This window comes from Chlorocebus sabaeus, chromosome 18 (genome assembly GCF_047675955.1).
Source record: "Chlorocebus sabaeus isolate Y175 chromosome 18, mChlSab1.0.hap1, whole genome shotgun sequence".
Lineage (NCBI taxonomy): Eukaryota > Metazoa > Chordata > Mammalia > Primates > Cercopithecidae > Chlorocebus > Chlorocebus sabaeus.
The window spans coordinates 48,216,122-48,229,435 of NC_132921.1; the positions used below are offsets into that span (position 1 = coordinate 48,216,122).

The following is a 13,314-nucleotide window of genomic DNA, read 5'->3' on the forward strand; positions in this document are numbered from 1 at the left end:
ACATAAACATATGATACCATTTCGCAGGGAAGAAAGTCAATAATTCATTTCACAAATTTTATCTAGTGCCTACAATATGCCAGCTGCTGTGACAGTGTAGGGGGATGAACACAGACTTTAAAGTTTAGTGGACTGTATTAATGTCAATACTAAATAGTGTTTATCAAGTGTCTGTGTATGTGCACATATGTGTGAATGTAAATATAGAGGTCTATAAACATTTTCTTCCATATAAAATATACAGTCTAATAACAAATTAGGATGAATTACTGACTAACTGAACTCTTGCCAAGTAAGAAGTAAAAAAGGCCAAAATGTACACTTCATGAAAGGGACTTAGGATCCAAGGAAAAGTACAAGTATCATGAACATAAGTGGTTATTTCTAGCCTTTCCATGAGTATTCAATGGAAACTATAGGGTGTTCCTTAAAAGATCCATACTTACTCATCTCTGCAAACAGCTGTCTTCTTTCTGCCATGGTATTTCCTCTTTTCCCACTATCTTCAATCATTCTATGAGACAAAATGGTTACAACACATATTATCCTCACGCTATTGAGGCAAGAAGCCATTTCTCTGTAAACATACTTGCTGTACTTGTGGCACAAACATATAGAAAACCTATTGAAAACCATTTGTTTTAAAAAGTACAGCTTTACTTTTACTAACCTAAATTGCTGCACATATTTTTCCATATATATTATTGTTGTAGTTGTTGGAGGGGGTATAAAATTTTTATTGTCTAACATAAAAGTAACTACTGTAGCAAATGACCTTGTGCTATAACTAAATACAACCATCTACCATCTGTTAGGTGATTTGTTTCACATTCAGTTTCTCTTTCAATTTTAAGAATACCTAAGACTGGAGAACAGATATTGTGGATCCCATTCAACAGATGATGAAACCAAGAGTCTCATGAACTTGGTGAATGAAGGATGCAGATGTTTGGACTCCAAGATCATTATGGCTTCCATCTCATCCTGTTGCCAGTTGTCCCTTATGCACTCAAAACCTCAATTTATAAACAGGTAGTTTTCTAAATGTTCATTTCTAAGTTGAGTGTTTGGAACTTGCAACAGTTCCTGTACATAACAATTTCATGCAAGGTGGTTAAATTCAAATATCTTTCCTTAACCATACTATTGTCTGCAGTGGAACTATATAAAATATACTGTTAAAATGCCAACAGTTAAAACACAGAATTAAAATATGATAGAAAAAATTAAAATTAAATAATGAGAAAGTTAATGGATGTGTTTAGTCATGTAGAGGGCTTTGGGCTAAATATCAAGAGTTTTAGAGGTTGATGGATTTGACTTTTTATTACATCTAATTAAACTTTTAAAAATCAAACTTTCCTCTCATGTGCACATATATAGATGCACATGTATGTCTACCACACTGACTTCTGCCTTGATTCTCAGGCATAGTTAACAAAAGGTGTAGTTGCATGGGTTTTTTTTGCCTGTGCCTATTGCCTCTGCTCTTTCTCAAATCTAGGACTTTGTCTATGCTCTTTTCGGACAGGATCGTCCTCTCCCTATGCCAAGCTAACTTGCTGTCACCCTCAGCAAGGTGAGGTGTCAAATCTCAGTTTGTCTATCTTCCTCTGAAATCTCCCCCAACTTTCTACAACTGCCTGGGTTGGGTGCCTGTCCTTGGCATCTCCACAGCATGCATTGCCTTTCAATTCTGAGCACTCACTCAACAAACAGCATGTTCACCACAAAAAATAAGTTGGTGAGGTGATGGATATGTTAATTAGCTTGACTGACTTTTCCTACAATGTATACAGGGATCAACACATTACATTGTACCCCATAAATATACACAATAATTATCTGCCAATTAAAAAAATGAATGAAAATAAAACAAGCCTTTACTGAGTGCCTTTCATACTCCAGGAACCCTACTACACTTTGAGTGCCCCACAGCAATCAAGCCAGGATCACACTGTCCTATGACCACATCACAGTGATCAAGTCAGGACCCGCTGTCCTCTGAGTGCACTATAGTGATCAAGTCACAGTGCTTGTCCTCAAGGTGCTTACACTGTAGTGGTAGAGATACAGAAGCATAAAAGCAATTAAGACACAATGAAGTAATTACAGCCATAGAAGTGGAAAGAAAGATGTGAACATGAGAGGGGTTGATTTCCTGAGGATAAATTTAACAAAACTACAGCAGAAGACTGCTCAAAAGGTAATGAGCTGTGTACAGAATGACTCAACTGAGGGTAAAATTTAAAAAAAAAAATGGTGGTAAAAGTGATGTTTATCACATTGATTCAGTAGCCTGACCAGATGCTTTTATGGGTGAACCCCATTGCCAGGAAGGGAAGGAAGGCTGTGGAATAGCTTTGGTTTATGGAGTCAAGGGAAGAGAGTGCACACATTCACAATGGGTTAGATAATATACCAAGGACTATCCTAAATAACTATTGAAAAGGAGTAGAGTTATTAATGAAGCTTCATCAATTTGGTAACAATTTGTTGCTGAATATGGTCAAAAACTTGCTTTTTATAAGATTTCATATATGCAGGTAAAGTTGGTATATAGATCTGGAAAAAAACACCCCCTTCCTAATTCATATAACCTCATCTCCTTTATTTTAGAAGTGGGTAGATAACACTGACTTTCACAAAGTAGTATGAATATAGCTTCCAAAGTTTATTTCATGGGCTCAGAAGTAGAGTTGAGGCAATAAGAAAGATAGAGGATAGAATGAGTGATGTGTTCCTGGATCTCTGTGTTAGAACGAGATGAAAAGAATGATTAAAAATAAATCACAAAGGATGGCAGTCCAGGGAGCTCTGATAGAAAATATCAGAGGTAAAGACAGGCATCTGAACTTGCAGGCCTTGCTGCTTGTACTACTTGTTTCGTGGTGTTGTGACAACTCTATTCCTATTTAACATTTTGTCTCTTTCTCTGTAAGGTTTTGAGAGCACTAACCTCACATATCTTAATTCTTCACAGTGCCCAGCAAAATCTAACCAACAAATGATATGGCCAGCTTGCATTTATTGAATAAATAATGAAAGAGAAAAAAAAAAAAAAAGAGGAAAGAGAGAAAACAGCAAAACAAGCTAAGTTTGGTTTCCATGAAATGAACTTTCAGTTATATTTCCCAAATCTGACTTATAGAACAGTGAAATTCAAATTGTAGTAGTTTCAGAGATTAATTATTTGAAATGAGAGAAACTAATTTACATTGCTTATAATCTAGGACCATACATTTGAAAGCAAAATCAAGTCTTATGAAGAAGTTGAAAAAGATGCAAAGTACATTGATGCCAACTTTTGTTTTATTCCTAATTTTTTTGATTAACTCGTAAAAGAACCATCATTAGTTACACAATAGGTATTAATTCTCACTTCTAGGTCAAATGGGTACCTTGGAAGAGACAGGAAAAGCCTCTGTGGTATGAAATAATAGAAGGCACAGAATATAATTATAAATATAAAAGAAAAATAACACACTCCTCATTTTACCCCCAGAGTTTTCTGGGAAGTAGTGCAGTCAGATAAAATTGAGAATACTCACCTATTACCCATTGATCATGGTCATCATAGTAAAAACGGGAGGCCTGCTAGATTACACTTTACACTGATTCAGTAGAGGGACTCTGGGACAAAGTAAGCTTATGAGTTCAACAGGCAGGGAGCACCACTGTGGGCTCCTTGGTTTCCAATTTAACTCTGATCAATGGGATCTGAGACACACAATGCCTGACTACATTCTCACTGCCTTGGAAAGAGAGAAGAGCATGTCATTCTGTAGGGAAAGGCCCAGGTGCTTTTACAGAGAGCAGTTTTGTTTCTGAAATGAGGGAAGTTGACAAGGAACTCTGCTTTTCATGAATTTCAGTACAACAACAGCTGCCCAAAGTCATATGGAGGAGGTGAAGGGGAAGATAACCCATTTGTGATGACACTAATGTGTGCCACAGGGCATGTGGCTCACCGATGAGCCCAATTTGGTCAGTTTCTGTTGCTCCTTCATGCACATAAGATGCTTGCAACCTTAGATTTTACAAGAAGATTATATAAATGTAAAAAGGGTGAAAAGAACTAACAGTGATAAATAAGTGATGAGCCCTGTCAGATGTTTCCTTTACTAAAGCTCAGTCCCACAAATTATACAGGACATATGTTGTTTTCACTTATAAGAACCCATCCATTCATTTACTTAAGAAATATTTATAAAGTAGCTATACTTTGTCAAATACACTGGTAGTTTCTTGAGACCCAAAGATTAATACAACATGATCCTTGCCTTCAAGAGGCTCGTAACTTTGAAGGGGGAACAGATTTTTCTAACAAATAATTAAAATTTGGAGTAATATGTACCATAATGAAAATATGTACTGTTAGATGTAGTAGTTTATTTCTCTGATGATCTGAAAGAGGATCAAAGAAAGAGGGACTCTGAAACAGAATTTTAAAGGATAAATGGCAATTTTTTCAGATGAGAAAGAGTGGAGGAAGGGCAAATAAAATCGCAAAGAAAAGCTGGGAGCTTTGAAACAGGGATGGTGCATTTGGGAACAGGCAGTTGCTCAATATTGCTGGGTGCAAGTGTGAGTGGAGACACTTCAGAGATTAACAGGCATCAAATCTAGAAAGCCATCCTTGTCATGTTTAGACAATACAGGGCTTTCCAATTGAGGCTAGATGCCATCCAAGGTTTAAGTAGGAAATTGATGTATAGAGATTCAGGTTTAGGAAACAACTCCAGCATGGTGAATGGAAGGAAGACTGGGTAGGTAGGAGGGTAGGGGTGGGAGCACATGACTAAGGGAAGAGTCCAGTGAGTTGGATACTTCTGTGCTTCAGGAGTGAGACTCATGTCTTGCATTAAAGCATTGATTTGAGAGAGATTTAGAAGACACATTTGATAGGACTTGGTGACTTCCAGACAACGTAGAGAATGGCAGACGAGAGGACCTCAGCTTTTTCTGTCCCATATTAGGAAATAATCTTTTGCCCCCATGGCATTAATGAATTTGTAGGAGGTGAAGTCACCAAGTCACCCTTCTTCAGAATGGTCAATAAAAGAGAGTTGCACCGCTGGACAGAGATGGTTCCAACTCTTTGCCCCCATGTATGGGGAAGGATGAAATAACAGTAAAACAATTCGGGAACCAGTAAGAAATAAAGAATAAATCCAAAGGTAGGGCACAGGGTGTTAGAATAAATGTGAACTATATTTTGGCATAGTGAAATGAATTCACATTGAAATATCACATCCTCAAGTTACTTCCTTCATGGCACACCTTTCATCCAACACCATACATAATAAATACATATTACTGTTACACATGACATATAAGAAATTTTAAAGGCAGAAGCTGAAACTAATGGTGCCTTACATTTGTATAACTTATTAAAGATTATAAAATGCTTTTCCCTGTAACTTTGTGAGGAAGTCAAAAAGATATTACATTCTCAAGTTATAGCTAAGGAACTTAAGACTCAAGAAGGTAAAGTGGCTGCCTAAAAACCATAAGGTATTTTCTGGCATGACAAGACATTGAATTCTCTTTTTTCTGTTAACAATTAAATCCCTAAGATAGTATAGATTCCATTTACCAGTAATCTTGTTCCAGATGCTACTGTTCAACGCAAATTAAGATGTTCTGAAATTGGTAAACTGAAAACAGTAAATAGGACTTGGTGATTAACAGGCCAAAAGGTGGATGGAGAAGGGTCACAGCTCTCTCAAACCTCACTGGGAAGTTCCTTTGTGTATTATTTCTTAATGGAATCTTCCTGTTTTAAGACATTGTTATACTGGAAATAATCAGGGAGATTAAAAGAATTCCCAGTGTCCGTATTTATGTAAACCAGACACATAGAAACACACCAAGTCACACACTGATTCACAGTCTCGTGATTTAAATCCACAAAAGTGGGACAATGTTTTTGGAAACGTCTGGCTCTGCTTTGTTTTGCTCCACTTTAGCAAACACTTAAGCAGACTTTGGGTTTAATATGATGACAGCATTACCATGCTTTATTTTCCTACATTTTGCTCCAGGTGAATGACAAGAAAATGCTGCATTCAGCAATCCCCAACTGCTACACTCCCTGAAGTTAATAACCACAATGAAGGCCATTTCAAGCTCCTTTCCTCCTTTAATTGATTTATTGGTGGCATATAAATGCCTGTTTCCATTTCTGTTAATGAGGAAGGCCTTTGATATTACTTTCTCAGATTTACATTCTAGTCCTAATCTTTGGCAATATAATAAAAAAGTATTCAGAGCTCTTTCCTGAGGCAAAATATAATTGCATTTGATTTTACTTCCTAGTCCTTTATCTAGATGAGCCCGTGACAGTACAAAAATGCTGTTACTAAAATACAAGGTTATGACTTTCTGACTTTGTCTTTTACTTTGCACGTCATCTTCTACTCTTGGAACTGGTGTCTTATTTATTATTATTTTTTTTTTTTGGAGAAAGGTGCATGAGCTCACTACTTTAGTGTAGCGACCAGCTAGATGGGTTATCCAGGATTTGGTTTCCCTTATCAAGTGTCCAGCATAGTAGTTCTCAGCTATGACTGCCCCTCAGACTAGCCTGGAGACCTAATAAAAAATGCAAGTACCTGGAGCTACTGAATCTGGAGTTGGACCTGAGCGTTTATAGTAGGAGCTTCTTGAATGGGGGAAAGTTAAAAGCGTTCCCCCTGGGAACTGAAACTAAATAAAGGATGCCCACATTCACCACTTCTTTTCAACATAGTACTGAAAGACCTGGCCAGAGCAATCAGACAAGAGAAACAAATAAAGAGCATACAAATTGGAAAAGAGGAAATCAAACTGTTGTTCTTCACTAATGATGTGATTGCACACCTAGGAGGCCCTAAAGACTAGTCCAAAAAGCTCCTAGATCTGATTAATAAATTCAGTAAGGTCTTAGGATACAAAATCAATGTACCCAAATCAGTAGCATTGATATACACCAACAATGACCAAGCTGAGAACCAAATCCAGAACTCAATCCCTCTTACAACAGCTGCAAATAAAATAAAATAAAACAAAATAAAATACTTATGAATATACTAAACCAAGGAAGTAAAAAATATCTACAAGGAAAACTACAAAACACTGCTGAAAGAAATCACAGATGACACGAACAAATAGAAACACACCCCATGCTCATGGAGGGGTAGAATCAATATTGTGAAAATGACCACGGTGCCCAAAGAAATCTACAGATTCAATGCAGTTTCCATCAAAATACCATCATTGTTCTTTGCATAACTAGAAAATAAATCCTAAAATTCATATGGAACCATAAAAGAGCCCACATAGCAAAAGCAATACTAAGCAAAAAGAACAAATGGAGGTATCACATTACCCAACCTCAAATTAAACTACAAGACTATCATTACCAAAACAGTATGTTACTGGTATAAAAATAAGCACATAGCCTAGTGGAACAGAATAGAGAACTCAGAAATGAAGCCAAATACTTATAGCCAACTGATCTTCAACAAAGCATACAAAACGTAAATTAGAGAAAGGACACCCTATTTAATAAGTGGTGTTGGAAAATCTGGCAAACCACATGTAGAAGAATGAAACTGGATCCTCATCTCTCACCTTATTAAGAAATCAACTCAACATGGATCAAAGACTTATCTCTAAGATCTGAAACCATAAAAATTCTAGAAGATAACATTGGAAAAACTCTTCTAGACATTAACCTAGGCAAAGAATGTATAATTAAGGCCTAAAAGCAAATGCAACAAAAACAAAAATAAATAAATGAGGCCTAATTAAACTAGAAAGCTTCTGCACAGCAAAAGAAATACTCAGCAGAATAAACAGAAAACCCACACAGTGGGAGAAAAATCTCAAACTATACATCTGACAAAGGACTAATATCCAGAATCTATAAGGATCTCAAACAAATCAGCAAGAAAATAACAACTAATCCCATCAAAAAGTGGGCAAAGAACATGAATAGTCAAGAAGATAAACAAATGGCCAACAAACATATGAAAGAATGCTCAATCACTAATTATCAGGGAAATGCAAATGAAAACCATAATGAGATACCACCTTACTTCTGCAAGAATGGCCATAATTAAAATGTCAAACAATAATAGACATTGGTATGGATGTGGTGAAAGGGAACAATTTTACACTGCTGCTGGGAATGTAAACTAGTACAACTGCTATGGAAAACACTATGGAGATCCCTTAAAGAACTAAAAGTAGAATTATCATTTAATCTAACAATCCCCAAAGGAAAAGAAGTCATTATATGAAAAAGACACAATTTGCAGCACAATTTGCAATTGCAAAGATACAGAACCAACCTAAGTGTCCATCAACCAACGAGTGGATAAAGAAAATGTGGTATACATATACACCATGGAATACTACTCAGCCATAAAACAAAATGAAATAATGTCTTTTGGAGCAACATGGATGGAGCTGGAGGCCATTATTCTTAGTGAAGTAACTTGGGAATGAAAAACCAATTATCGTATATCCACACTTACAAGTGGGAGCTAAGCTATGAGGATGCAAAGCCATAAGAATGACATAATGGACTTTGGGGACTCAGAGGAGAAGGCTGGTAGGGATGTGAAGGATAAATTACTACATATTGGGTACAGTGTTTGCTTCTCAGGTGACGGGTACACCAAATCTCAGAAATCGTCACTAAAAAACGTATCCATGTAACCAAAAACCACCTATACCCCCCAAAACTATTGAAATAATTTTTTTTTAAACAAAACACCCTAAGTGCATCCAATACATGGCTAGGGTTGAATGGAAATATGCGAGTTGAGTTTGAACATGAACTTATTTGTACAACGTTAGGTTGGAATTCTTATGCTGCTTTGCAATATGTTTCTATGACTCAAGACCCACTTTAAAATCTACTTTGAGCCAAGGGAGAAGATATTTTTTTCCTTTTAGAGGAATATAAGTATACATAAACACATACATACATTGATATGGGTAAGTCATGAGGCAAACTTTAAGAAACAGAAAAATGCCATTTAAAAAAATGACAGAACCATTTTTATTCTCGACAGAACTACTCTCCGTGGTTCTTTCAGGTCAGGAAGAAACCTCTTGTTCTGGGTAAGAGTGTACAAGTTGCTTAAGGACATTTGGTTTCATTTGATTCATTTCGCTTGGTAACAGGCTAGGTACTTCTGCTGAATAGCAGCTGGTGTCACACCACACCTCCCCTTACTATGAGGAAAGACTGCAGAGCCAGGCTGGGAGCAGATTGGCAAGGGTAGAAAGGAACTTTTTGGAAGGATGATAATCCACATTCAGACTCTGTCATGCATGTGAGGTTCAAAGTTATTAGAGTGTCTCAGAGGACTGGGGAGCCCTGCAAAGGTTGAGCTTGATCAGAAGGACCTCCAGAGTCCCTGTGGGGAGACTATCATAGGCGGGGTCAGCTGTACTGCTGCCTTTAGAACTGCACCAGGACCTCAGATTTTTTTTCAGATAATCATGTTTTATTCAATATGATGTATCTTGGGAGAATGACTGTGTACATGGGTGCATCTGTATTTCTCACTAGCAATGATGTTATACACATAGGCCCACTTTGTCACAGGGGAATGAAGGCTGAGCCTCACACTGGAGAGAGACGCTTTCTTGTCCTCCTGCTGGGGTAGCCAAGTCCTTGTCTTGGGGAAAGGGTATTGGGAAATGACTGCCTTCTGATCACTTGGCACTTTCTCAATTCAGTGTAGGACATTACTATTCATAAAACATGTCTGTTTCTTTCTCCTACATATTAAATAAATAAAAACAAATAATCTGCAGGATTAGGTATAAATGGAAAAAAAAAAAAAAAAACCCAAATAATTGAAAAGTTCCCCTCCCCAAATTAGAAGACTGTTTTTTATTAACCTTGCAATAAGACAACCTTGAAAGACAACCTTGAATTTTGTAATTGAATTTTTGAACTCCACTTATCAAAGTGGGGAGTATATTGTATATATACATAAACATTTATAAAAGTAAAATATTTTGGAGTACTTTTAAAAATGTAATTCCAAAACTTTTTCAAGTGACTGAGCTAAACTTGGCATCCCAGCAAAGAGGCTGCAACAGCACAAGCAGGTATTTAACTGGCTAAGCGGTACAATGCTGCCTTGTCTATATTTTAAAGATTTTAGACCCTTTAATGAGCTGATGAAGGTATGGATCCCACCAAAATGTTCATGTCTATATACACACAACTAAAGGAATTACAGTTCTTGCATGGGCAGGTTTAGGAGAAGAAAGTCAGGATTTGGTGAGAATCAAAGGCAGTTTTATTTTATGTGGAGTGCCAACTATTAGTGAAATGGCAGCAGCCAATTACAGTGGACACATCTACAGAGCAACTGCCCATGGGACAGGGCAAGAAGTTTGCTGGCGACCTGCAAAGGCTAAGGTGGAAGAGTGATGGTGGGAGAAGGTGCTTCTCATGCGCTAGGAATCAGAATGCCTGGATATACAACCCAATATGATGGTCAGGCAGAAACTTGCATCCTGAAAATCCCAAGTGTTTTAGGACAGTATTAGCATGACTCTTGGTGCTTATAGAATTCTAAACCATTGTTTGTTTTTGAAGATCTTAGAAAGAATAGTAGAAAGAAATAGATCCTTCCTCGTCCAATTCTAATGTGCTGAACAAAAATACTGGGGCTGCTACTGGCCATGGGCTAATTGTGATCTGGGCTTCTGAAATTATGATTTCCATAGGAGAACTGGGGAAGAGAGAGAGAGTAAAAGCGTAGCACTGAACTAGATGTAGGCTAGGGAGGCTTGTATGCTTTAACATTTTCTTTCTTCTTTTTTTTAGTGCAGAGTTTGGAGAGTTGGGAAGCAGAGAGGCAGGAGAATATATTGTTTTCTGCAATAGGACAAAATATCAGATTTCTGGGAGAAGAAATAATAATGAATAATAATAGTAATTGCCACGACATTATTTAAAACAATTATGATTTTAAAAAGCTTACTGTGTTCCGAGTACTATGCAGGCCCCTTCTCACTGTGTTCTTCTAAGAACACCATCATGTTGGTATTGTTAGTCTCATTTTACCAATGTGAAAACCAAGATTCAGAGAGATTAAGATGTTGCTTAAGTGGACAATTTAAGGTTTCAGACTAGACATGTCTGACTACAGATCCCACTGACCAAAATGGAATTGTATGAAAAAAGACTCAAAGGAACTGCCCTGTTTTTCCCGAGGGTACTGGTGGTGGGGCACTGCCCACACAGATACACAGGGACATAGGCTAAAGCATAACTGAAGACATGTGTAAGTGAATTCCAGAGGGGAGCTGGGCAGGATGGGGTTCATGGTTTGTGCAATGGCCCATTTTTGCCAAGGAAAGAGACTTGTGAGCCATAAGTGCCTATCTCCTCTGCATTCCCCCATTTTCTTCCACCTCTCCTCTTCTTTCCATCTTATTCTCCCATTCTCTGCTCCAACTTTCCCTCCCTGCTCTTTGTTTTCCTTTCCTTAACTCTGTCCCTTTATTCACCTTCCTCATTTCTATGTGTATTATAGGGAATGTGACTAAAACCAACAAGCTCGACCAGGAAAGTATAGTGGGAAAAGAAATACCAAGAGAGTTCCTAAGAGTCATGATATCCATGATGTGTGAATCCAACAGTGGCATGGTGCTTTATATCACTGTGTACTCAGAGCACAGACGTGCCTTTGCATAGCCATGAAGATTCTTGAATGAGTCAGTGAGGATGGAGGGGGTTACCATTTATTTGGGGTGATTTTTAGTGAAACTAGAAAATTCTCTTTAACATGAAACCTCTCATTTACTATGTATCACTGAGATGTATCTTGAAATTTCACCATGAGAAGTTTATTTTATGTCATTAATAAAGCAAATTTCCTTGGGAAAATCAGAATTCGTATATTTAATTTGGTTGCTTTCTTCTTCATACCTGCTTGAGATAAACACAGTGAAGAGGTGGCAATTTTGATTCACTGGGAAAAGGAAATAATAATGGCTCTTGCCTGCTTTCTGAGGAGTCTAGCTCTGGACGATACTCTCCAGTGGCCACAGAATGAAAGCATCTTTTGAGACAGGGAAGATGAGAGGGTCAACAGCAGATGAGGGCTAAGATGGGTGGGTGGGAGGATGTCAATATGACCATCACTGTATATCTACAGATTCAAGACCAATAGCAAAACTTAAGAGCACAGGGTTCCAAAGTCACTATAAGAAGGGTAGGAAAAGATGATAGAGTATGTCTATTAAAAATTTCTTTTAAATCCCTTTCCTCCCTACTGATTCTACTATATGTTTTGTAAACTTATTTGTACCAAAAATATTTTTAAAAAGTATCAAAAATTCTAGATTGCAGAAGGAGCTATTTTGATTTTTAATAAACATGCATTTACAATGAGGACACAAGAGAACCTACATTTAACAAGTTTACAATCTAGTCTTATCTATCAGTAACATGTGGAATAGAGATAAATTCATAGCTAAATATTAAATTAATTAATATTATTCTATCTTTTTCTTCCACCACTTAAATTCTTTCTGTAGTGGATATCTTAGGCTGATATAATATAAAACAACTTAGAAAATAGCAATATTTAGCAACAACCTAGAAAACAACATTGTAGGGACTCTGATGATTGTTATACAATGAAAACACAGCCGAGTCAATGGGGTTAATGAACATAGATGCCAAAACTAAATAGGCCACATGGAAAAGAAACAGGCAGGGAGTATGAGCAGCCAAAAGTTATGGCTGCAAGATCTCCAGCAGTAAACAACGGCATTTTGCACACCACGGTTCCTTTTCCTAAGACCAGGGTTGACTGGCAATGACAGGAATACAGAATGGAAAGAGAAGAAACAGAGGCAGCCCTTATTTCTTGCCTCTGGATCTGTTCCTATAAATTATAAAGCTTTTAGTTATGTCCCTTCCATTGAAGAGAATTTTTTCTGAAATTAAGGGAAGACTGGGAGAAATGTGTTTCTTAAGAGTGCCATGGCTCTCATTTGGTGATTGCCAAGAATTTGAGTGAGGAAGAATAGCTGGTGGGAAGGAGCCTTCTTTTTCAGCCTTCCAGGCCTCCTGCATTGTCCCAGTGAGGCAGAGGCATGAATGCCTGGGTTATATAGCCGGAAGAGACCCTGAGATTCATTCACTGAATGTCATAACAATAATAATAAACATTTACTAAGTGTTTCCTCTATGTGAGTAGGCTCTGTACTAAGCATTTCATATGAATTATTTTATTTATTTCTTATCCTAACTCTGAGAGAGGCCATACTATATTACCCTGT

General features: G+C 37.3%; 1 protein-coding gene across 29 annotated transcripts in view; it reads right to left on the reverse strand.

The window, feature by feature from the left end:
* DTNA (dystrobrevin alpha) overlaps nucleotides 1-13,314 on the reverse strand; it is a 394,437-nt gene that overhangs the window by 135,349 nt on the left and 245,774 nt on the right. For all 29 annotated transcript variants that reach the window (XM_073006396.1, XM_073006399.1, XM_037982388.2 and 26 more), the window contains one exon: nucleotides 447-514. In XM_073006396.1, the coding sequence (XP_072862497.1) occupies nucleotides 447-513 (67 nt within the window). In that variant the 5' untranslated portion in view covers nucleotide 514. The remainder of the gene's footprint in view (nucleotides 1-446; nucleotides 515-13,314) is intronic.